This window comes from Melanostigma gelatinosum (genome assembly GCF_949748355.1).
Source record: "Melanostigma gelatinosum genome assembly, chromosome: 3".
NCBI classification, from domain to species: Eukaryota; Metazoa; Chordata; class Actinopteri; order Perciformes; family Zoarcidae; genus Melanostigma; species Melanostigma gelatinosum.
The window spans coordinates 4412436-4435698 of NC_136636.1; the positions used below are offsets into that span (position 1 = coordinate 4412436).

General features: G+C 42.2%; 3 protein-coding genes across 4 annotated transcripts; 2 read left to right on the forward strand and 1 right to left on the reverse strand.

Moving 5' to 3' along the window:
- The first annotated feature begins 326 nt into the window (after positions 1-326).
- Positions 327-5470, forward strand: pdhb (pyruvate dehydrogenase E1 subunit beta). The gene is made up of 11 exons (XM_079297012.1): positions 327-420; positions 506-565; positions 1092-1199; positions 1536-1598; positions 1721-1756; positions 2350-2540; positions 2794-2888; positions 3473-3583; positions 4222-4313; positions 4401-4542; positions 4753-5470. The coding sequence occupies exons 1-11, from the start codon at positions 382-384 to the stop codon at positions 4896-4898; spliced, it is 1083 nt and encodes a 360-aa protein (XP_079153138.1). The 5' UTR covers positions 327-381; the 3' UTR covers positions 4899-5470.
- An 893-nt stretch (positions 5471-6363) lies between these two features.
- LOC306775731 (uncharacterized protein) lies at positions 6364-11268 on the reverse strand. 2 transcript variants are annotated; one of them, XM_079266218.1, is made up of 5 exons: positions 10620-11268; positions 9756-9923; positions 9456-9634; positions 9076-9316; positions 6364-8661 (listed from the first exon to the last, which is right to left on the reverse strand). In XM_079266218.1, the coding sequence occupies exons 1-5, from the start codon at positions 11181-11183 to the stop codon at positions 8116-8118; spliced, it is 1698 nt and encodes a 565-aa protein (XP_079122344.1). In that variant the 5' UTR covers positions 11184-11268; the 3' UTR covers positions 6364-8115. The 2 variants fall into 2 exon arrangements, with proteins under 2 accessions (XP_079122344.1, XP_079122343.1); XM_079266217.1 differs by having other exon boundaries at positions 9076-9319.
- A 314-nt stretch (positions 11269-11582) lies between these two features.
- Positions 11583-21930, forward strand: kctd6a (potassium channel tetramerization domain containing 6a). The gene is made up of 7 exons (XM_079297116.1): positions 11583-11702; positions 12901-13040; positions 15191-15274; positions 17057-17226; positions 19392-19644; positions 21116-21274; positions 21423-21930. The coding sequence occupies exons 3-7, from the start codon at positions 15248-15250 to the stop codon at positions 21531-21533; spliced, it is 720 nt and encodes a 239-aa protein (XP_079153242.1). The 5' UTR covers positions 11583-11702; positions 12901-13040; positions 15191-15247; the 3' UTR covers positions 21534-21930.
- The last annotated feature ends 1333 nt before the right edge of the window (positions 21931-23263 follow it).

The window sequence follows — 23263 nt, forward strand, 5'->3', positions numbered from 1 at the left end:
GAAAAGGATAAAATAGCTCCTCCCTCTCTGCAACTCTATTGTTTTAAATAATTATGCAGCTACGTAGAACTCTGAATTTGCCTTATATTAATTTGTGGTGTCTTCCATCGAGTATTTTTTTTATATTTGTCATTTATAACGTTTAATTTATTTTTCATCGTGTCAGCTTTGGTCTTCCATACATAATGACAGGAACAGTGTCCTTGGATGTTTTTTTTCCACTCTTGACGTTGCTTCCGCCTCCGTCTCAGCTGAACCGTTGTGATTGGCTCTTTAGCTATAACAGCTTCCGGTCGACATCTGAACTGTAGCCCTGATTGGTTGAAATTCCTGACCTACGTCGGAGACCCGGCCTTCTCTCCGGCAGAGGACAGATTGAACATGGCGGCCTCCGTAAGATGCTTTCTCCGCTCAGGAAAGGTATGACTATTATTCCGGTAAACGGTTACTCTGAATTTGTTGATTATGAGTGTAACTAACGACGTCTCTCTGTATTTTCCTACAGAATGCCGTGTCGGCTCTAGGACCGCGGGGATTTCACAAGAGCGCTCCGGCCGCTGCGCAGGTCAGTGCTAGCAGCTAGCATGCTAGCTTTAGCTCCAGCTGTGTTGGTTTTTATTTTGTTTTACTGACAGATGACAGTCGTTATTGTCAGCTGTGTTCCACAGTCGGACCAGGCTTCACCTCCAGCGTTAAGCTTGAAGGTTCCTACTGTTCTACTAAAGATGTCGCATCATCAGTTCTCAATGCGACTCTCTGTCCTTGTGCTGCTGTGAAAGCCCAATCTCAGTCAACTAAGGTTTAAAGCTTTGATTGCTCTGATATAAATATACATTATTTGATATTATATAATATCATTTTTTATATATATATATATATATATATATATATATATATATATATATATATATTCTAATATTTTGTTCTTTTATAATTAACAATATAACCATCGTTATAGCTGCAAAAAAATAATAATTACAAACTGTAAATAATCAGTGTGTCTCACTAACAGGATGGTTTGATTTGTTTTCAAAAGACTCCGTTCTGACGGTAGAGGGTCTGTACTCACTGCTGTGCTGTTGTTTTGTTAGATGATGGTCCGTGATGCCTTGAACCAGGCAATGGACGAGGAGCTGGAGAGGGACGAGCGGGTGTTCCTGTTGGGCGAGGAGGTGGCCCAGTACGACGGAGCCTACAAGGTGAGTGGCAACCAAAAGAAAAGAACGAGTATGTGGTCACTGTGCAACAGAGATGCCCATCCTCCTAAAGAATATAACATTCACTGAAATAGGAGTGTTTTTCCCGGAAACTCCTTATTTCAAGGAGTTTAACGACCGGTTTCTAACAGTTTGCTCACTGAGGCTGTGAGTAGAATTTAGTGACGCTCTGGATTCAGGAGACAACTGGAATAAACAACCAGGGGCTGGACATTCCAGCAGCTGAGCCTGTTCACTCAGCGCTGCAGCGACTATTTCTCTTTAAACGAAAACTACAGTTTTGTGCGTGCATGTGTGTGTGTGTGTGTGTGTGTGTAGGTGAGCAGGGGTCTGTGGAAGAAGTACGGAGACAAACGCATCATCGACACTCCGATCACAGAGGTGAGACTCTCGAACCTCCACTAATGTTCTCTGTGGAAGTGAATCAGCTCAGTGTTTGTGATCCAAACAGGAACAGCTGTTTAACATCTGTCTGTCTGCCCCCCCCCCCCCCCCCCCCCCAGATGGGCTTTACCGGCATCGCAGTGGGAGCCGCCATGGTGAGTTGTTTTTTTCCCGTCCCCATTGTAACACAGTGAGGAACCACACATGAATCCCTAACAGTACATTGGCATTATGACTCTGGATAAACCATAAACTCATCATGGAAGAGGCCACCTGCTCATCAGATTGTTATTTAATCTGTGACACACACTCTTTGAACCACAAAACTTTACTTCACATCTTGGTTTGTGAGGAAAACAACTTCAAAAAACGCAGGTTTCCCTGAAAGACGTTGGCAGTGTGCTGGTAATTGTTTGATTGAATAACATGAGAATCCTTAGTCTATTAAGTTATTATATTAAGTATACAGAACAGCAAAAAGATGTCTTGAGTACAGACCTGAGAGCCACCAGACCTAAGACTGGATATAGTTTGGACTCGACCGGTGTCGGGGCTTGAGACGGGTTTCGGTTACTAGGAACTAAGAGTGTGAGACCTCTACTAGATATTTTCTTTATTACAGCAAGAAATGAATACATATAAAACAAATACAACATATTAAAACTATTATGTTTAGACGAGAAGGCCTCTTGTTGAATGGTGGCTCCTCAGTGTTATTTCACTAATATTAAACTTCCGTCCCCTGCAGGCCGGCCTGAGACCCATCTGTGAGTTCATGACCTGGAACTTCTCCATGCAAGCCATCGACCAGGTCATCAACTCTGCAGCAAAGACCTGCTACATGTCCGCCGGTCTGCAGTCGGTGCCCATCGTCTTCAGAGGCCCCAACGGGGCGTCGGCAGGCGTCGCCGCTCAGCACTCGCAGTGCTTCGCTGCGTGGTGCGTTCACTGACACCTGATGACTGTTAACTCTTAATAATGTGTGCAAGGTTCTTCATTGTAGCTTCATTACAACTTGCTTTTGTAGTTTTGATCATTTTATCAGCAATAGTACAAGTTAACAGCTGTGATCGAGGAAAAACAAAAAAGCAGTCAAACAATCAAATGGGCGAAAGTAAGTGCCCAAAAAATTAGGCACCCTTCAAAGGTGGAAGTAACAGTGGGTGACGGGAGTGCTTTTGTCTGTCTGCAGGTACGGTCACTGTCCAGGTCTGAAGGTTGTGAGTCCCTGGAGCGCAGAAGATGCCAAAGGTCTCCTGAAGGCAGCCATCAGAGACGACAACCCCGGTGAGACGCGACACGAACACCGACGACTGATCTCAGTCGATGTACAGTGTGACGTTAGCTGAGCGCTCAGTCTCGTAGCGCATCGTCAACAAGCTGACGACTGATAAGAGGCGGCATTCATGAGGAGAGACGAGCTACTCAAAACCACTAAAAATCTAAATCGTTGTCAGACGATGGCGGGCGGGTTCAGAGATTACATCTCAGCCAATGAGCTCCGCCTGTTTTGAGACACGGACTGCAAACGGAAACCAGAACGCTTCCAATACTCAAATCTTGTGATTCATTCACATTTTCATACATATGAATGCATCATTTGTTAAAAGAGATAAGCTGCCGTTATCAAAAGCGACACATCCGTGTGAGTGGTGGTTTGCTCCGAGCGCAAGCTGATGACTGAAGACTGGAGTTTAAGAATGCGTCTTTGAGAGACGGATGCATTCACACCTTTAATTCATGCAATCGTGAATGCTTCTGGGATTTACACTAAAGGGCCTTTTCACACAGAACAAGACATCAGCAGTTACCCATAACTGTAAATGGGCTTCACTGTTTTTTACTGAACGCCGTGTGTGTGTGTTTTTCAGTGGTGTTCCTGGAGAACGAGCTGATGTACGGTGTTCCCTTCGAGATGTCAGAGGAGTCTCAGTCCAAAGACTTCACCATTCCCATCGGCAAGGCCAAGGTTGAGAGACAAGGTGAGACTTGGTGGCAACCTCACTGTGACGACAGGACGTCAGGAAGCTTCACGCAGTCGCTGCACCCAAAAACAGATAGTTCTAGCGTCATAGATCACTGTCACGAAATCTGTGTCTGTTCACGCGCACGTCTTTGCACCGTTTCAAATAACGGTTTAGCGGTTTACACAGGAAGACGATTGTCTCTGCGCTGCAGAAAGTACTTCGGAGGAAGAACAGAGTGGAACTATTTCTGAAAGTTAACACCTGAGTATGCAGGCGGTGGGAAACATCGATTAATTATCCTCTGGTTGTTGAGGTTTATGTTTGTTTTCTTTTTTTTTTAATGGTCATGTTATCGGCTTAAATGTTGCAAAGGTTATAGATATTTACGCCGTCTTTCCCAAAATGTTGAACTGTTCCTTTAACTTGCATGAATCACTACAGCTCACACAGGTGCAACAGCGTGTAACAGTGCTTTATGGAGAATAAGGTGGCATTTGAAATTTGTTATGAACACGATGAACCGGAGGTTTGTGAGGGTGTTCAGTTAAACGTGACCTGGATGTCAAGAGATCTGTCTGTCACTGGTGTGTTCCTGAACTTGTCTTCTTCATCTTCTGCTCCTCCTCCTCTTCCTCCTCCTCTCTCTGTTTCAGGGACTCATGTCACTTTGGTCACTCACTCTCGGTACGTCAGCCACTGCCTGGATGCCGCCGTCGTCCTCGCCAAGGAGGGAATCGAGTGTGAGGTAGAGGAAGGAACGCAGCACGCTGTTATCCGACACTGATGACCTGCGGTCAGAGCCTGTTAACTACTTCCTGTCTGTGTGTGTCAGGTGATCAACCTGCGGACCATCCGTCCCTTGGATGTGGAGTGCATTGAGACCAGCGTGATGAAGACCAACCACCTGGTGACAGTGGAGGGCGGCTGGCCTCAGTTTGGTGTTGGAGCTGAGATCTGCGCCAGGGTCATGGAAGGTAACGGCTGCATTACACCGCGTTCAACTTCATGTAACAATTTCTGCCCCTCAAATCCTTGAATGTGTGGACTCTTGTCCTGTGATTGGCTGGTTTAAGTCACACAGCGCTCTCCCTTCATGGGGTTAAATACGAACAGTGAGTTTGGAGAAATCTGGAGATGTTAGGGTATAAACTAAAATACGTCTAACATCCTGTGTGTGTTTACAGGTCCTGCCTTTAACTACCTGGACGCTCCGGCCACCAGGGTGACGGGCGTCGACATCCCCATGCCGTACGCCAAAATCCTGGAGGACAACAGCCTGCCGCAGATCAAAGACATCATCTTCTCCGTCAAAAGGACCCTCAATGTCTGAAACGCACACTCAAGACGAACCCACCTGAATCGTCTTTGTCTCGACGGTGGAAACATCGTCCGGTAAAACAGTTGAACCGTGTGTAAATGCAGCCGAACGGTAACTTTAAAAAGAAAATTAAAAAAATGCAGATTGTAATGTTGTTCGCCAGATGTTGGTCAATGAAGCGCACAGCTGTTTGTCTGCACCCAGAGCGGCGGACACACAGGGTTCAGTCAAGTCGTTGCCTCTTGTATAAGCTTGGGGGTACTCTGTGTGTGGAGCTCTGGCTGCTCTCTCTTCACTTCCTCACCCTTCAAAATAAAAGTCCCTCTGTCCTGTAGGATTTTCTGTTTATCTGGGTAACAACAAAACTCATGAGTTTGTTCCTGCGTGTTCTCAAATTTAGACTTGCAGACTGTTTAAAATGTGTTTTTTACTCCCAGTAGTTTTGTTGTTAAACTCCATATATTTCTGACCACCAGAACACATTATAGAGGTGGATTATTGTCTGGAATATTTATTGTAGCTGCAGCAGCTCTGCTGTTTTTGTTGCTGTAAATTACTCTGTTACAGAAATAAAAACATTTCACTCCCTTCACGCTGCTTCGTTCTTTCAGGAGTCCGTCCTGTTCACTTCCTGTTGGCAGGTGAAGGCTTCTGCTCTCTGATTGGTTGGTTTTCGTGATCTCACAGGTGTTTGCTATCTACCTAAATCCAGTGTTCCTCCAGCCTGTTTAAGAAGAGGAGAGCAGCGAGGCCACGTTTGCAGTGATGTTTCTGGGAAAAACTGGGTTTAAACTTCTGTTTTGCCCGCAAACAAAGATGTCACCCTCCCAGAATCATCTTTGAGGGTAAGACATCTTTGTTTCCCCCTAAAGTTTTGCACTGCGGGGTCGATATGACCGTCAAAAACCATATAACCGTATAACCCAAAAACCAGTGACATTTAATTATGTTGTTAGGTAATGATATGCAAGACGTTGAATACGTATTCAGATCGTTTTACTTTAATTAAAAGCAACATTACAGTGTAGAAATAGTTACAAGTAAAAGTTCTGCAAAAATATTTGCATCAAAATATACTAGTGCCAGAAGTTGAAGTATGCAGAATGGCGCATTTCACGATATATACATAATATATAAATATATATATATATATTCATCAGATATGAGTGACGCATTCATGCATACATCACTGTAGTGCTGTGAAGATAGTTTAAGATAATATATCATTTATTAGTCAATTTATATTTTGTAATCTGCAAATGAACCAGTAACTGCTATTTACATTTAAAGTAAGTTAGAAATATAAAGTGGCATGAAATAGAAATACTGTCGTGAATGTTCTTATTTATATTCCACCGTTACAAAATCAAGCCTCAATCAACAGAACAAAACATGGAAATCAATTGTTTTCCATAAACAAACAAGATGCCATTGTTGTGCAGTAGATCTGCATCATCTGAAGGAGAAGCGAGACGGGTGAAGCCTTAAACATGTTTTTATTGACTTTTATAATACGATATCATCAGACTCGGTTCAACAGAAAACATCCGTCACATTCCTCCAACTCAAGACACACGAAAATAATATTCACTGAAGGAAGAACGAAAGCTCTCGCGTTACAACTCAAACTATATTACAGCGTCTCCTGGTTCACAAACTTTCGTTTTGTAACCAGGAGAGAAAAGTTCATCCGCAGTTTTACAAACGATGGAAATATTCAGTGAACACCACAGAAAAGGATCGAGAAACATTTATTTTATGAGCCTTTAATATCCTATTGTCCCGGAAAGATCGATGTACTCTGGTGATAATGCTGAACGTTATTCTCCATAAATCTATTTAACCCAGTTTAGCCATGATTGTAAGTATTTTCTTCACAATTAGTGTCGCATTATATAGTCCTTTCATTTAAATGATGGACTATATAGTCAAATTAAAAAGACAATTTACAAGATAAATTGTTGAATTCTAAGAAGAAAAAAAAGAAGTGTCAGATTTTTGACAATCGTATATTTTAGTTTTCTTTGCTCTAATGCTGCGTTCAGGTCATGTTGGAGTTACCGTAATCACCAGTCGTACGACTTGTAAAAACCATTCAAATGAACATCTCTGTCGTAACGACGGCTAAAACAGATTTTTTTAAAAGCTCTAGAATTCGTTAATCTCGATGTTCCTGAAAACGAAACACATGGAAGCCTGTCGTACATTATTTCATAGTTTTAGTGCGATATTGTATGTATTATACGGACAATATGTTTAACCCTCGCATTACCACCTCTGTGATCATACAACATGTAGAGTTTATGCCTCAAACGAGCACATTGAAGCAGTTATCCTGATCCGATGGGTTCACTATGGCCGACAAACGGGAAGCAAAGAGACAAAGCAATGAACTCTCCCTCAGTGGTGCATCCACAGAAACATTTCAAACAAACGCACAGCTTCAGTCTGTAAACAGAAACAGCTGAAGACGTCCAGTTCTGAGGATGAAAATCAAACCATATTCTGTTCCTGCGAGTTTATAAACAAGCACTGTGGTGCCAACTGTACGGACATAATCTGAGAGTACACATCTTTTAAGAAGACAGTTAGCCTCTTAGTAGCAGCTTGACCGTTGGCAAAATCAAATCATTTTTCAAAATATAACTTTCTTGAAGGATTGCAATTTTATTATCACAATATTTACCTTTTATCATACATCAAAGTCTTTCTTCTCAAGTTATGAAATTGTTCATGTAACATTTTTCCAAATTCATACAATATTTAGGACAAACGTCTGATTTATTTTAATTCTCTCTCACGTCCCATAAAGTGGTGGCAGACTGCGGAGTTCTGCCCAGAAACCTCTAAGAGTTGAAAACAACATATCAGTTCATCAGTAAATTAATATCAGACTGTGGGACCTGCAAAACAAAATGTTACCAAAGAATTCATTTTGGAAGCTGCTACCGAGGAAGGTGGAACAAAACCCGTCGGGGTTAAAAACGATGCCGACCAATCAGCTGTGAGTGTTGTATTCTCGGTTGAGCTTCTTTTCTGGAAACAAATTAACTAGTTTTTTTATCCAACGACAAAATGAAAACTTTAAAAGTAAAGCGCTCAATAGTTTCCCTCCAGTTATGGCCCTCCTACTATTCCCAGAATCCCTTTCAATATCACCCAGAGAAGAGGGGCGGGACCTCTGTCCTGCTCTCTGATTGGATGCGGGGCCAGTTGAGTCTATAAAGTCTTAAGGAGCAGATAGGTCGGATCGTCCGACTTCTGAGTGCCCTTTCAGAAGGTCGAGCCTCACCACCACCACCCGCCTCTTCTTCGGCTCAGACCCTTCATCATCATCCTCCTCTTCCTCCTTCACCTCCCCCCTCTCCTTCACTTTTTGTTTTGCTCTCTCCTTCCTCTTCTCCTTCTTTGCCTTCTTCTTCCTCCTCTTCTTTTCCTTCTCTGTCTTTTCCTCCACTGCCTGATCCTCCACTTCCTCCACTACATCCTGCACTTCCTCCTGTTCCACTTCTAACTCCTCCACTGCCATCTCCATTTCATATTCTTCTTCCTCCTCGTTTTTTTCTTCCTCTGCTTCCTCCTCCTCAGCTTCCTCCTCTTCTTCTTCCTCCTCCTCCTCTTCTTCCTCCTCCTCTTCTTCCTCATCTTCCTCCTCCTCCTCATCATCTTCATCCTCCTCCTCATCCTCGATATCCCCTTCCTCCACATCTGTCATCTGTTGTCCTTTCGGCTGCTGTAGTTTGATCTTCATCCTCTGTCGTCCGTTCTGTGCCGGCTGTCGGGAGCAGAGCATTTTCGATATCATGCACAACATTGCTTTTCTATTTTAGTTTCTGTCAGAATTACTTCTTATGCACTTTATACTCTTCTTTTTAATCATAGGTTATTGTAATTACTTTTTCTATTTGCACTGCCGTTAGTATAACTTATTACTTCATTGCTTATACATATATATATACATACATACATACATACATACATACACATATACATATACACACACACACACACATATATGTGTACTCATGTTTTTTTTTTTTCTTCTTCTGTAGTAATCTTTAATCAAACTCTGGCACAAGATTTTCCTTCTGGATAAATCAAGCGTTATCTCATCATATTTGAATTGTGCAAACACATAAAAACATCTGGCTGCAGCCAACATGTGTGTGTAAACACGGCAGATACTCACCGCCTTGTTGCCGCTCCGCAGCCTGTGCAGCAGTAACCGGACGGTGTCTTTGTTCTGACACAGTCCCATGGTGTTGAGGGCGTCCAGGGCGGAGCCCGAGCAGCCCTGCAGGCGGAGCTCCGCCCCCAGAGCGGCCTGCAGGAAGTTGTTCTTCCAGATGTTCCTGGTGAAGAGCGGGATGGAGAGCGCCACCACGGCCCGGCGCATCAGCAGCGTCTGGGCCTGGTCCTCTGACATCTGACTACCACACGAAACAAACAGAACACAGAGGAGGTCTTAGATATTTTCTTGTTGAGCTTGAAATGAGCCGCCACCAGCAGCAGGACTCCTCAACTCCTCCGCCCCAATCCCCCGAGCTAACTCTTCAACCTGAGACTTACTGGCTGCTCTTGGACAGAGCGTTGATGTCGGGGAACAGCGATGTGAGGCAGGTGGTGACGAGCGGAGCTTTGTCCTGGGCCCAGCTCAGACAGCGCCGCCAGGGGAAGGACGACAGCGGCTTCCTGCTCGACACCTTCTGGTGGAAGGGATTGTCCGTCTGACGCGTCAGCGCCTTCATCTGCACCGCCACCAGGAAACACAGCACGCCACGATTACACAACAGTGGGAAAAAATGCATTATGAAGAATTAAAGCAGGATGCGTTTGTCCTGATCGACCAGGCGGAGCCTCCGTCCTCACCTCTTCTTTCAACTGTTTGCTCCAGAACTCCAGCATGGGCTTCCGGGCGCCTTTAGCGGACCAGAGCATTTTGAAAGCAGACTTGTAGCACGACTTGCTCACCAGCAGTGCGGCTTTGCTCTTCTTTCCCATCCGGCGGCCTTTCGTCTTCCTGTCACTCACCTCAGGCTGCAGTCACCAACACAGAGGACACAAACGTCAAACCTTCTCAATGCATCCCAAAGTGACACGATCAGATCAGTGTGCAAGTAAACTTTACAGCTGGGTCCTAAACCCCCTATGTGGAGGATTATCTAGTGCGCTAGTTGGCCACTTCTGGACACTACAGCGCATTATTTTCATTTGGTATATGCTGCTCAGTCACAATCCACCGTACACTACTTTTGGAAAAGTTTGACTTGAGTCTAACCAATACTAGATTTTTGAGAGAGCTAAATATTCCTCTTATAATATATAAACCCATATTGAGGTATTATATAAATGCATGATTAACATTCTGTTTTACGTAGAGAATTCAGGCAGCACTACAAAGCAGTAAACACGCTGTACAGTGAATACGGATTAGTAAGCTAAATTTGGACACAGCATACGTTAATGTACACTTCTGCAAAACACTCAGCTTCTCTAGAGTTACAACTTCATTTCTTATCCAAAGAAAATATGGTAACGAGGGGTTTACTTGTATATATATATTGATTGTTCCTGTGTTGTATAGAGCAAAGAGATGTAACCTCTGGCTATATATTCCCTTTGTATTTGGAACTAGGGAACATTTATCAGGGGCAATGCATTAAAAACAGGATCACGTGTTAAATGTTCATCTGAGTTTCATATCGAGATAGTGTCTCTCTCGCACACACACACCTGATACTGATACGGTTTCAGCCACATAGCTCTCTTCCCGTTCATTCTCCGTCTGCATTTGGTCCTGATGACCTGCGCACACGTCTCGCACAGGAAGGACTTGTCGTGCACGGTTGTCGTGGAGTCCGGGAACACCCACTGCACGGCCTCCGGTGTGGTGAAGGTGAACACCGCCCTCCGGTTGAAGCTGCGGCCCTGCTTCTCAAACGCAACCTTGCAGGCGGAGCAGCTCCTGTCCTCCGGCTGCTTGGGACGCCGGCGGCCAACTCGATGAACCGGAGAGGCGACGGTCGCAGCAGCAGCGAATTCCGTGGCGTCGTCTGTCTTTCGGGGGCCTTCTTCTTCTTCGGCCTGCAGCGGAGTAAACGCACACACGTGGTTTACAGGTGGACAGTCCACCTCCGCACCGACCGTTGTTGAGCTTTCTTGCACGACGACTCCGCCGTCTGCAGCATCCGTGGACGTGGAGTTATTGGCCGCAGTAGTTTCGGCATAGTCGTGCTCGGACGCGGCAGCCGCATCGTCATCTTTACCCAACTTCGTTTCGGTCTTTTTAGTCGCCATGACGACAACTGAGAGCCTCCAGGTTGTTGTTTTTTTAAGTAGCAACGACTCCAGAGCAGATAGAAAACACAAGAGACGTGATCCAACCGGATGTAGCCGCCGATAAACAATGTTTAGTTTCCGTGTTTTATGTTAACTGAGAGGCCGCTGGCGCCCCCCGGTGGTGGGAGGCAGGTACTATGTCGTATTCTTCTTTGTGGTTTATTGACGGTTGGCAAACAATGAATTGGTGCATTACCGCCACCAAATGGTCTGGAGTGTGGATCAGGATGTCTAGTACTTACTGTATAGTATAAAAAATGAAATAAATAAAGAAATGAAATTAAATAAATAAGAAAAAGAACAAACAAAACAACTGGCTCATATTTTCTTAATAATATTAGTTAGTCTAAGTCTTGAAATTATACCTTTTTTTTTCTTTTGCAGAATATCCACTACATCAAACCGTACCTCCATCTTGCCAAGGTCTCCAATCAGCTGCCCTCTTTCCTGCTCATATTTCTGACATTGCACAATAAGGTGTTCTATTGTTTAATATTTCTGACATTGCACAATAACATGTTCTATTGTTTCATATTTCTGACATTGCACAATAACATGTTCTATTGTTTCATATTTCTGACATTGCACAATAACATGTTCTATTGTTTAATATTTCTGACATTGCACAATAACATGTTCTATTGTTTCATATTTCTGACATTGCACAATAACATGTTCTATTGTTTCATATTTCTGACATTGCACAATAACATGTTCTATTGTTTCATATTTCTGACATTGCACAATAACGTGTTCTATTGTTTCATATTTCTGACATTGCACAATAACATGTTCTATTGTTTCATATTTCTGACATTGCACAATAATAACGTGTTCTATTGTTTCCTCTTGCCCACAATAGTCGCATTTGCCTTTTTCATGTTTACCTATTTTTTTAAGCATACTGTTTAGGCCAAGGCAGATACTACATGCCTCTACTGTTTATTTAAAGGATGGATGGACACTTTTTTCAGCTAAAATATCTAATATATATAGATTTAAATTAAATAGTAACTAATTCTGTTTTTCATTTCTGCCTCTGGATTAGCATTTAGACTTTGTTTACACTAATAATCAGCACAGATTGAAGACTATGATCTCGGTCAAATTAAATTATAAAATAATTTTGTCATGCATTCAAACTTGTACTTAAAGCTACTCTGAGGAACTTTTATTTGTTGTTGATTGGGGCAGTCCCTGTGGACGGGAAGCATTAGTGTTTCTGAGCATCAGATTATTAGGATAAACATTTACTAAAGGAACAAAAAGTAGAGTAATCATTCTGCCCATTTCAGAATCTAATTTATAGTAATTATTGATGCCTTACTGTGTACAACCCTTTAATATTGCAGCTGGTGGAGCTCATTTTAATGGTGTTATATACTGCTCGGTAACTTAATTATACGATATCATCACTTATAGCTTGATTTTTATTTCGGATTAATAATCTAAATTTAGTGGAGTAAGAATTAATGTACAATATTTGCCTCCAGAATTTAGTGGACTAGAAGGAAAAATGGCAATACTCAAGTAAAGTACATTTAAATGGTATTTAAGTACAGCACTTGAATAAATACACTTTATTACGTTCCAGCATTGACACTGACAATAATATATACTCATGTTTCTACTATTCATATCTGTATATTGATAATAACGACTCTTATTTTGACAGGTCTTACCGGAAGTCTCCTATTCGACGCGTGCGTGACAGAACTGTAACTGATGGATGTAAAAAGGCTATTTTAGCTCGTTGGCTAGATGGTCTACCTTCCACCTGTGTGTCGTGTTAAAGCAGTGATGGAGCAGTTATCGGTAAGAACGAACAGATCTTATTATTATATTTATTTTAAACGGATCAAAGTGTGACGTCTTCTTGCTCCTTCATGTGTTTACATTTTGTTGCAAAATACAAACGTGTCACAGCGTGTTTGACGCAGTGTCCAGTTCAACAAACACCAAACTACAGCCTCTGAAATGACCACATTTAGCTTAAATCATCGTCAAAATCAGCTGAATAGGATCACTGTACACATGTGTATGTCTGTGTGTATTAAACTACTTATTGACTTCTTAGTAGCTTAATCTATAGTAATAACATTATTTATTAGTTGTTTTGTATTAAGATTCTGAATCTGCAAAGTAATTACATTTATTAAATACATGTAGTGTTGGTAAAAATGAAATGTTTGCCTCTGAAATGTAGTGGAGCAAAAGTATAAATAAGAAGAAAATGTAAATACAAGTAAACTACCTCCAGTACAGATACCAGTAAATATCACTTTTCTGTCAATCAATTCATCAATTAGCTGATAAACAGTTTCTGCTCCATTACTGATGAGTAATAAAACATATATTTTCATCATCGAGGGTTTTAATTCGAGCATACTCTTGCTAGTTCCTTAAGATCACCAACCCTCGCTTTCAATTGGTTGAGTTAGTAAATGTCTGTAATGTGTTCATGACCCTGATGAGAGCACAATGAGATGTTAAAATGTGTGTCGAATTTAAAGTCAACCAGAGTTACACTGTGAAGGACTTCCATGAATTCATTACAGCGCCACCATGTGGCTGATTGGAGTCATACTTCTTGGGAAGCACTTCCACATTAATCTCCCGTTGACCACCATGAGACCTTATTTGTACGGTTGTCAACGACGAGAGACAAATCATTTTTTATCCCATCTAAAAATTTGCCATAAGTCACACATTTGATGACATTTGATTTGGTTAAATGACAATTTTGCATGTCAAATAAGTGGCATTTTGTAATAAACCTTTTGAAGTTCAAGACTGTGAACATATGTAATTAGAAAGACGAAACATCCAATAGTTGCATGAATGATGTCTCTCAGTGAAGCTGTGATTGTTTCTCACCGATGTACTCACACAAACGACAGGTTTTGATCTTTTTTTTTTTGCTTTATGGCTGAATAATTAACTCATCAGGTAAGATAACGTTGCATTTGTGCATGCGTACAACCAAGTTACTTAGCCAGCTAGCTAGCCCAGGGTAACGGCTTGGTGACGTGTACTGTGTGAGACACCAGATGTAAAAAATAATAACAAACCGCCATGAACTCAGCAGGGGCTTGAATCTAATAATCAACACATATTACGAGGGTACTAGACTCATTTTTAAACCCTTTTGTTATCCTGCATCAAAGCACAAGTCCAATATTCACAATTCTTTAAGCTCTGGTTTGGTCTCAATGTTCCACTTTCTTCACCAGCTAAACGCTTTCACTTTGTCTGGGTGTCGTTTGGTGCTGCAGTGGGTTTATCAGAGCTTGTTTAATGAAAACTGCTGCTGCTGCTGGAATCAATGTTGATGAGAGCAGTGAGACTGACACAAAACACAGTTGTAGGCTGGAAAACCAAAACAATAAAGCTTTATTTTATAACTGAAAGACTACAACGATTGTAGCCTCTTTTAGCTTTATAGCTGGAAAAAGCTACAGGGCGAAAGTGAGATGTCTGTAGGCTACTTGGTTGACAGCACGAGGCTACATTAGGTGCTACCAGTATAACACACACAAACCTCTGAATAAAGTCTCACCAGTTGAGTTGCATTGTGGGTAATGCAGGTGCCAGTTTTTTTGACAAAGAAGAAGATTGCATGCAGTAAAAAAAGTCTCTGGTGCTGCTGCATCAGTTTGCAGGATGCTGAAAATGTAAATTGAGAGATCCTCAGCCTGAAACACAGCTGAGTCTCATTTGCGATGAACGATATTTAATCACAGCTCGTTAAAAACGTGCGTCATTAATCAAGTTTTGTTTCTGAGATTTAAGGACGGAGGTCCACAGCTCCACCTCCTGTTCCTCACTGGCTTGGCACACGGTGAACACACATCAGTTACACAAGACTAATCAGCCGGATGATGAAGTCTGGACCACGGCAACGCAGCCGCATCAGCTGGGTCGCTTATCCCCATGGCAACCGTCTCATCGACCTCTCGTTGCAGGTGTTGGTGGAGACGATCTCGTCGACGGTCTGACCCCGAAGAGAAGCAACGCTGCAGATGGAGAATGGAGACCTGGGTCACATGGTACGTGCGAGTTTCCTGCAGACATGTTTTTCGGTCTGAACTGTTCCATGAAGGTATACTTGTGTCTTTTATTACGCAAACAAAGAGTGAAGTGCTGCTACATTTGAGATCATTTTGACAAAACAGAGCAATATAATGTCAACTGACCTCCATGTGGCTCATCACAGTAACCTCCCGTCAGTGTTTACAGTGGAAGCAGATACCAAGAGCCAAGTCGAACCCACCAATAGCAAGTCCCGGCTCATTCAGCAGCGGATGCCCCGCCCACTACATCCAAACTCAACTCGTAGGGCTTTGATTTGCAGCCAAATGTTCTCGTTTCATAAGCAAAACTAACAAATAATTTATTCTCCGTTTATATATTTTTACTTACAAACTTGATTTTTGATTGCAGTGCGAGAAATTTGCTCTCGAAACATTTTTAGTTTGTTTGCGTAATAAAGACACAAATATACCTTCATACTGTTCCCGCTTTCCGGCACTTCAGCCTTTGGCGAGTTGAACAACGGCTGTGTTAAAAATCTCATATTACTGTTCTACATACTACACATTACATATGTCTTCTCTGCATCACATGACCGTGTCGACCACAACGTAACAGGTTGAAGCTACCGTTCAATGTAAATCGGAGCTGTGTTTGAACGTTGATGTAGCGTTAAGACATCTGTTAGCTATGTAAAGATATAGCTCTGTCAGCACTTTCGCTGTAGTTGGCGCTGTTAGCACTGTTAGCTACGAGCCTCTGGTTCGCTGTCGCCATGTTAATGTACTTTTAACGGTAAATTATATATTTCCACAGTTAAAATGCTCACTGTTCTTTAGAATGTTAATATCATCACTACCAATAGAAATGTAGGCATCGCATGTACATAGTCATTGGTCATGTTTACCGTGCTCCGCTTTGTTGTCCTTGTTTTTAGCTGTTATGTCTGAGTTAAACTCTTTGTATCAGCACACACTCGCTTGACCATTAAAGCTGATGCATCTGGTGCATCGTGGCATGCACAACATACTCAATTTGTTTCAGTTGTCTCAGTTAAGTTATGATACCGGTGCTCTCTAAAGCCGAGTTCACACGACACAACTTTCAAGGTTGTCAGATGGCTGTACAGTTCACACTAATCAACATGCTGTCAGGTTGTGATGTTCACGCTGTGTTACATGACTCACCATCAACAGGGGGAGGTCACACACTTACAAGATCCTTCATCTGGAATCCCTGATGAGGTCTCAAAACTAGGTTTTGTCACAAAATCCCACGAGAAAAAATAACGCAGTCGCAGCGTAGTCGTGCCACGTGTTCACATAACAGCCTGTTTCTACACATCAGTACTATTTCCCCTCTATAGATCAGTCACTGTGTAATCTTTACTCATGCAAGCATCCAACACTCTAGGTGCAACAACAACAACTGTGGTCCACGTTGCAGCACATAGCTCACACAGGTGGGCTTCAGGTGAGGTGACCCCTCCACCAGGTTTCCCCTCAACCCGCAGCGCGTTTTCATTGGCTTTAGCTCCCCGACAGATCCAGAAATTAACAGTTTAGATTTGAATGTGGTCCACTTTAAAATAAAACGGTGGAGATGTAAATATATTTCGGTAAAAAAAACAGGCTGCGTCGTGTGTGATATCAGATTCGGTTGTATTTTAAATATCCATGTGGGATAACAGGACTTCTTCATGCTCTTCTTCGTCAACTAGCCTAAGTTCAAGAGCAGACGTTTGTTCTCGGTGTTCTCTGTATTGTTTTTCTCTTGACTGCTGTTCCTGCTCTCTCCAGATGGGGGAGCTAGTGACTCTGAACGTGGGCGGCTGCCTGTACAGCACGTCTCTGTCCACGCTGCAGCGCTACCCTGAGTCCATGCTGGGAGCCATGTTCGGAGGAGACCTCGCGACCGTCAGGGACGCTCGCGGAAACTACTTCATCGACCGCGACGGCCCGCTGTTTCGGTGAGTGTGTGTGTGTGTGTGCAGCTAGCGGATCAAGCTAGCTAACTTTCTCCAGGATGCAGGGACACAAAATGGATTTTTTTTTTTTTTACCGAAAAAAGAAAAGTGGTTTTTTTTTTTTGCTTTTACTTTTTAAAAGGTCTTCCTCAAAGCACCATCACAACCCAGCTGTTACCCCGTCAAAAACCTGCACAAACATCAGCCCAGCTTAATTTGCACACAATAATACATCAACAGTCCATGATGACTGCAGTTCAATGTTATGAAAGTTGCAGCACCAAATACAAATCATATAATCTTTATGAGCCCGTAGTGAAGCGTACATATACGATACAGAAGGAGGAACAGACTGGCTCACTGTGGACCAATGGGAAAGAGATAGAGAAAGAGTGTCACCCTAGAATCTCCATCTCCTAACGAGCGTCAGTGGCTTCTTACTCTTTACTATTATCATTATTTGGGAAGGTGGTCCTTTGGACATTTGTAAACAATCAGAAGAACTTTTTACTGCCACGAGGAACTTTTTACTACCTGAGCAAATAAATACACTTGAGAAATTTACTTTAAATGCAGATTAGATATTCATTGCAGGTTATATTTAGTTAGTTTGCAAGGGTTAAGCTACAGCTCACATAAAATGTCACTACACTTGATTCGTTACGTTAATTTTCTTCTTCGATTACACTCATTAGATTTAGATGCCGAGGCGGCTCGGTTGGAGCTGGATGTTCAATGGTGCGATGAAAAGGTTCTTTTGGAGTCGTTAGGAGTGAAGGTCCGGCCGGACCCTCGGTCCTCCTGCTCTACAGCAGAGTCCGTTCAACAGTCCTCAAAACTCAGTACAAAGTCTTTCTAGGGCTGCTGCGTCTTCTCCGTTGTCCAGTTGTTAGAGGCGAGCAGTGGGGAGAGGAAACTCTCAGTCTTTCAATTCTTTGTCCACGAACTGCGGTCTTCTTTCCATGAACAGAGACGAAGTCCTCAATACTTCAGTTACGATCGTCCGTATCTTCTCCTCAGAGCACTTGGACGGCTCTCGTGAAGAAATCCCAGTTTGCAGCTTGCAAGCGTCTCCTTTTATTCATGAGTTGGGCTGTCTGTTCTGCCCCCTCCTATCCAACACATGATCTCATTCCCCCACCCACTTGAGTGGGCGTTTGGTTCTGGACATGTCCAGACTAGTCCAGACAAGTTCAGACTTATCCTATATTATATATTTTATGCCTCTATGACTCATCTCTTGCAACAGTCTTTTCTGATCCACACCCAAAAACATCTGTTCCTAACTTCACTCTTTCCGCTGACTCATCATGACAAAACACTCTTCCCATATCTCGGCTCCGGTCACACAGAATATTATTATAATCAGTTTTTACATTTGTTAAACCACTCTATGCATTAAACATTCGTTACATATTGATTAAACATTTTGTTATATAATGATCATACCTTATCTGTTGATTACACTTTAACTATTGATTTCTGAGTACATACTTTGTGCTTTTCTCTCCTGACTTTCCTTTGAATGTGCAAGCATGTATCCGAGGCAGCTCTGTGGGCTCAACTCTTCTCGACACTATGCATTTGTGAGCTGTTTTCAAAAATTTACATTCTCGGTTAGAATCAAAAGGGTTGAGAACCACAGACGGGGCACGAAGCACAGACTGTAAATAAGAAGTGGACATAGTCACCATGACGTCACCCATTGGTTTGTGGACTGCCAAGATGCCTAAAGCATACTCTGCTTTATGGTCTGTTTGACAATAAATGGAGCATAATTCACAAAGTGAACATCATGCTGTATTGAAGAAGACTTGAAACTGGAGATTGAGACCATAAACTCATGTTTACAATGTTTACTGAGGTAATAAATCAATACAATCTGTCTTCTTTTTGCAACCCCTGCTGGCCGGTAGAGAGAATGCAATTTTAAGACACTTCAGCATTGGCTTCACTTTTCAGAAAAAGGAAGTTGCCGCCTGGTAGGGAAGTAACAAACTATTGAGAGATGTCAGAAATGTCAGAAAAAGTGAAACAAACTTTCTCTCTCTGGAGTTGTACAGCAGCTCTCTCCCCTCCCGTCCTGACTTTGACTGACAGTTCAGACTCTTACAGAATCATCAACTCAGCAGTCTGGACTGATCCTGTCTCTGTTTCTGCTGTTTCAGCTACATCCTCAACTTCCTGCGGACGTCTGAGCTGACGCTGCCGTGCGACTTCAAGGAGGCCGAGCTCCTCAGGAAGGAGGCGGACTTCTATCAGATTGAGCCCCTGATTCACTGTCTAGGAGACCCCAAACCCCTGCTGCCCTACCCCACTGATACCTACGAGGAGGTGGTGGAGCTGTCCAGCACCAGGAAGCTGTCCAAGTACTCCAACCCCGTCGCAGTCATCATCACCCAGCTCACCATCACCACCAAGGTCAGTGTAGATACATACTGTCTGTGGAGATATCGTGGCAGAACATTCTGTGGTACCAAAACCTAATTATATGCATTATAATCTTATTTCTACTGAGGTATTTCAGTCCAGGTTAATAGATTTGCTTCTTCTCTTAATGGGCACATTCACATCTAGACATGTATATACTTTCATTCTGACAAGAATATACTTCTAAAATTGATTTTTCTATGAGATCAGTGTATGTCCATGATTCAACCGTCAATCTATATTGTGCTGCACATCAGTTCATTTGATTGATAGAGAGCATTTAGATGTTGATTTTTTACCGTTTACTTTGTTTTTGAAAAATGGTAAATCAGTAACATTTGTGTTGGAAAACAGGAGCTCAGTCTGGGCCAGTCGATGAAGTCTAAACTACTGCTCCAACACGTAGTCTATTCTGTTATTTTGCTGCTATTGGTGTCTCGAAAATGTTCGAAAGGAATCACTAAAAGCGGTCACAGTTTGATGCGATACAGTTTATTCTTTGAGCAAGAAGTACACCCGAACAGACCAACTGATTTCTCATATATAGTTCCTCCTTCTGGGGTCAATGCTCCACCTTTATATTTGAACTCCTCCTTTGTTGCCCTGGAAATAATGGTGTTATATTTTATGGTCCCATCCAAGTTTCACTTTACTAACGGTGTCATGGAAAGTCCCAGACTTCTCAGCCAAGTTCAGGCATGTTTTTCCTGATGCTATTATTTTCAGGCGATTCCAGAGAGCCTTTTTAAAAAACATTTACGTTTCCAAGTTATACATACTGGAATGGTTAAGTTTCGGCATTGACCTGGAATAGGTAAGTTTATGCATTGACCTGGAATGGTTACGTTTTGGCATTGACCTGGAATGGTTAAGTTTCGGCATTGACCTGGAATGGTTTATGTTAGATCATCATTTCCCTTCATGCCTCTTGGCATGTAGGGCAGCAACAAAAGTCTTCCACTCCTGTCTGTCCTGGGCGAGTCGCTGGATGGTGCCCCATGAGTGGTTTAGGCTCTGCATCTCCTTCTCCACAGTTCTTCTCCGTGTGTTTCTTGGTCGGCCTCTTTTTCTTTTCCCTTCTGGTGTCCAATGTAAGGCTGTTCTTGTGATATCAGCAAGATCTTTTCTCAACACATGTCCTATTCATCTCCATCTTCTTCTCATTAGGATGGTCTCCATGCTTTCGTGTTGGCATTTGTCATACAGTTCTTTATTTGAGATGGTGTTTGGCCATAAAATGTGCAGTATTCGTCTTAAACTCTTGGTATGGAAGGTTGATAGTCTGTTGAGATCTTCTTGTGTCATTCTCCAGCATTCAGAACCGTACAACAGGGGGGATAAAACACAGTGAGTGTGTTTTGTGTTTGTGTTTTAGGTTAGGATAGGTTGTCGTTTTTCTTTAAATTGTAGGTCACCATTTAGACGCAACCAGTAGTCACATGATTCTCTTCTTCTTCTCTAGGTCCATGCAATGTTGGAGTCGATCTCCAGCAGTTTCACAAAGTGGAACAAACACATGATGGACACCAGAGACTACCAGGTGTCCTTCACCTTTGGCCCATGTGACCACCAACAGGAAGTCAGCCTGCGCGTCCATCTGCTGGACTTCATCTCCAAAGCTGTACATGGCCTCTTATCTCGTCTTTAACATCATGTGTAGAAATGTTCCTACTAAGAGACACTGTTGAGATCAGTCGGAGTACCATATAGCTTATACTTTAAATAATAGTAACATTATAACTCAGTCTGCCTGTGTCATTGTTTTCCAGGGTTTCAGAATACGGAACACGCGTGTTCACCACATGAGCGAACGGGCCAATGAGAACACAGTAGAACATCACTGGACGTTCTGCAGACGAACTCACAGAGTGAACGACTGACAGAAGAACAGATGGTTGGACTTAACTGACGTCATCGCTGTGTCAACAGACACACATGCAGACAAATAGACAAGAGACGTGTTAGTGGTGGCTTTGTTGTTATGTGTTCATATTGTGTATGCATGTATTGTTTAGTATTTTTAGGAGGTAATTTTGTGGAAAGTGAGGTCATTTTTGAATATTTCCCTCAGACCAACGTGAGGTTTTTGGAAGGCTAGCAAATTAGAAACGTGGTACATTATGGTGAGATGTTTTGTTTTTGTTCAACTATCACATATAGCTGCAATGTTCTGGTAAAAGTATGGCCACAGTATGTATGTAGCTACATACTGTATATCTGGCATATCATCACAAATCTGTTGTACATCAATGACTAGGAAATTATATTATTTGCAAATAAAACAATCTGGATGATTGTGATCTTTTTTTTACCCACCCTCAGTTCTTCTTTTGTCCACCACTCACAGAAATGGACCAATAATTGACCAATTGAAACTAATGTTATTGATGGAGACAAACTCCACAATTCACAATCTGTTTAATAATGTATTCAAAAGTTTATTTGAACCTCAAATTAAGCTTACCGGTATGAGACTTGTTGGTGGCTTTGTGTTGATTTTTGAATCATAATGAAGTCTTTTTTTTTTCTTTTTGGAAAATTAGGTCATTTTGGAAAGTGAGGACATTTCTTGGAAGACTTTCTTTTGTTGTTTTTGAAGAATTAAGTCATTTTTGGACAGTACGGTTATTTTAGGAATGTGAATACATTTTTGAAAGTGGTAACATTTTGGGAAAGTTATGATTTATCTGGAAAGTGAAGTTTGAGGAAAATTTGGTCATTTTTGGAGGGCGAAGTCATTTTTGCAAAAATGTCATTTTTGTAAAATGAATACTTCGGTAAGTTAAAACATTTTTAGGGACTTAAGAAATATTTGGAAAGTGAAGACGTTTTTGGAAAATGTGGTCATTTAGGGAAAATTAAGAATTCTTTTGGACAGTGAAGTAATTTTTTTTAAAACATGAAATCATTTTTGGAGACTTTTCCAAATTGAATAGGGATAACTGGGTACATATAAAATGAACATGTAGATATATTGTCATTGACATCTGTGTTCTTGACCTTGATGAGCGAGTGCAGTCGCTTTGCTGCTTGCTCTTGCCTCTGCTTGCCTCTGCTTGCATTTTCTTGCTTCAATTTGCCAGATATATCACATATATCTTTCCAGATATATCACATATATCACTCTTCAACGTTTGAGTGAAGACAAATCCAGAAAGTCGTCAAGCTATTTGGATTGTTGGCTAATGCTAACTAGCAGCTAAGCTAAAGCTAAGTAGCAGCAAGATGCCTCCCTTCTCCACGGATGACTACTACAAACTCCTACAGAAGATTGCAGTCTTGGAAACAAAAATCTACCGACTAGAAGTAAACGTGGAAGTAAATGGACTGTGTGGGAATGATACCACTTTACCATGGACTCAAAACACTGGACAAATGCCAGCTAAGACACAGCTAACTAGCACAACCAGGCCTACCAAGAAACAGGAGGAGAGAGCAGATAATGGATCTTCAAATGGTAGTCCTCCCAGGAACTCTCTCGGTGCAAAGCCGAAGAGAAAATATATGGGAGGACGACTAACAGACAGAGCCCAGCGCCCTGAGATTTATGATGCGACTGGCTGGCCTGCACTAGCACACGGGCAGAACTCCTCCTCAACCCCTGCACCCA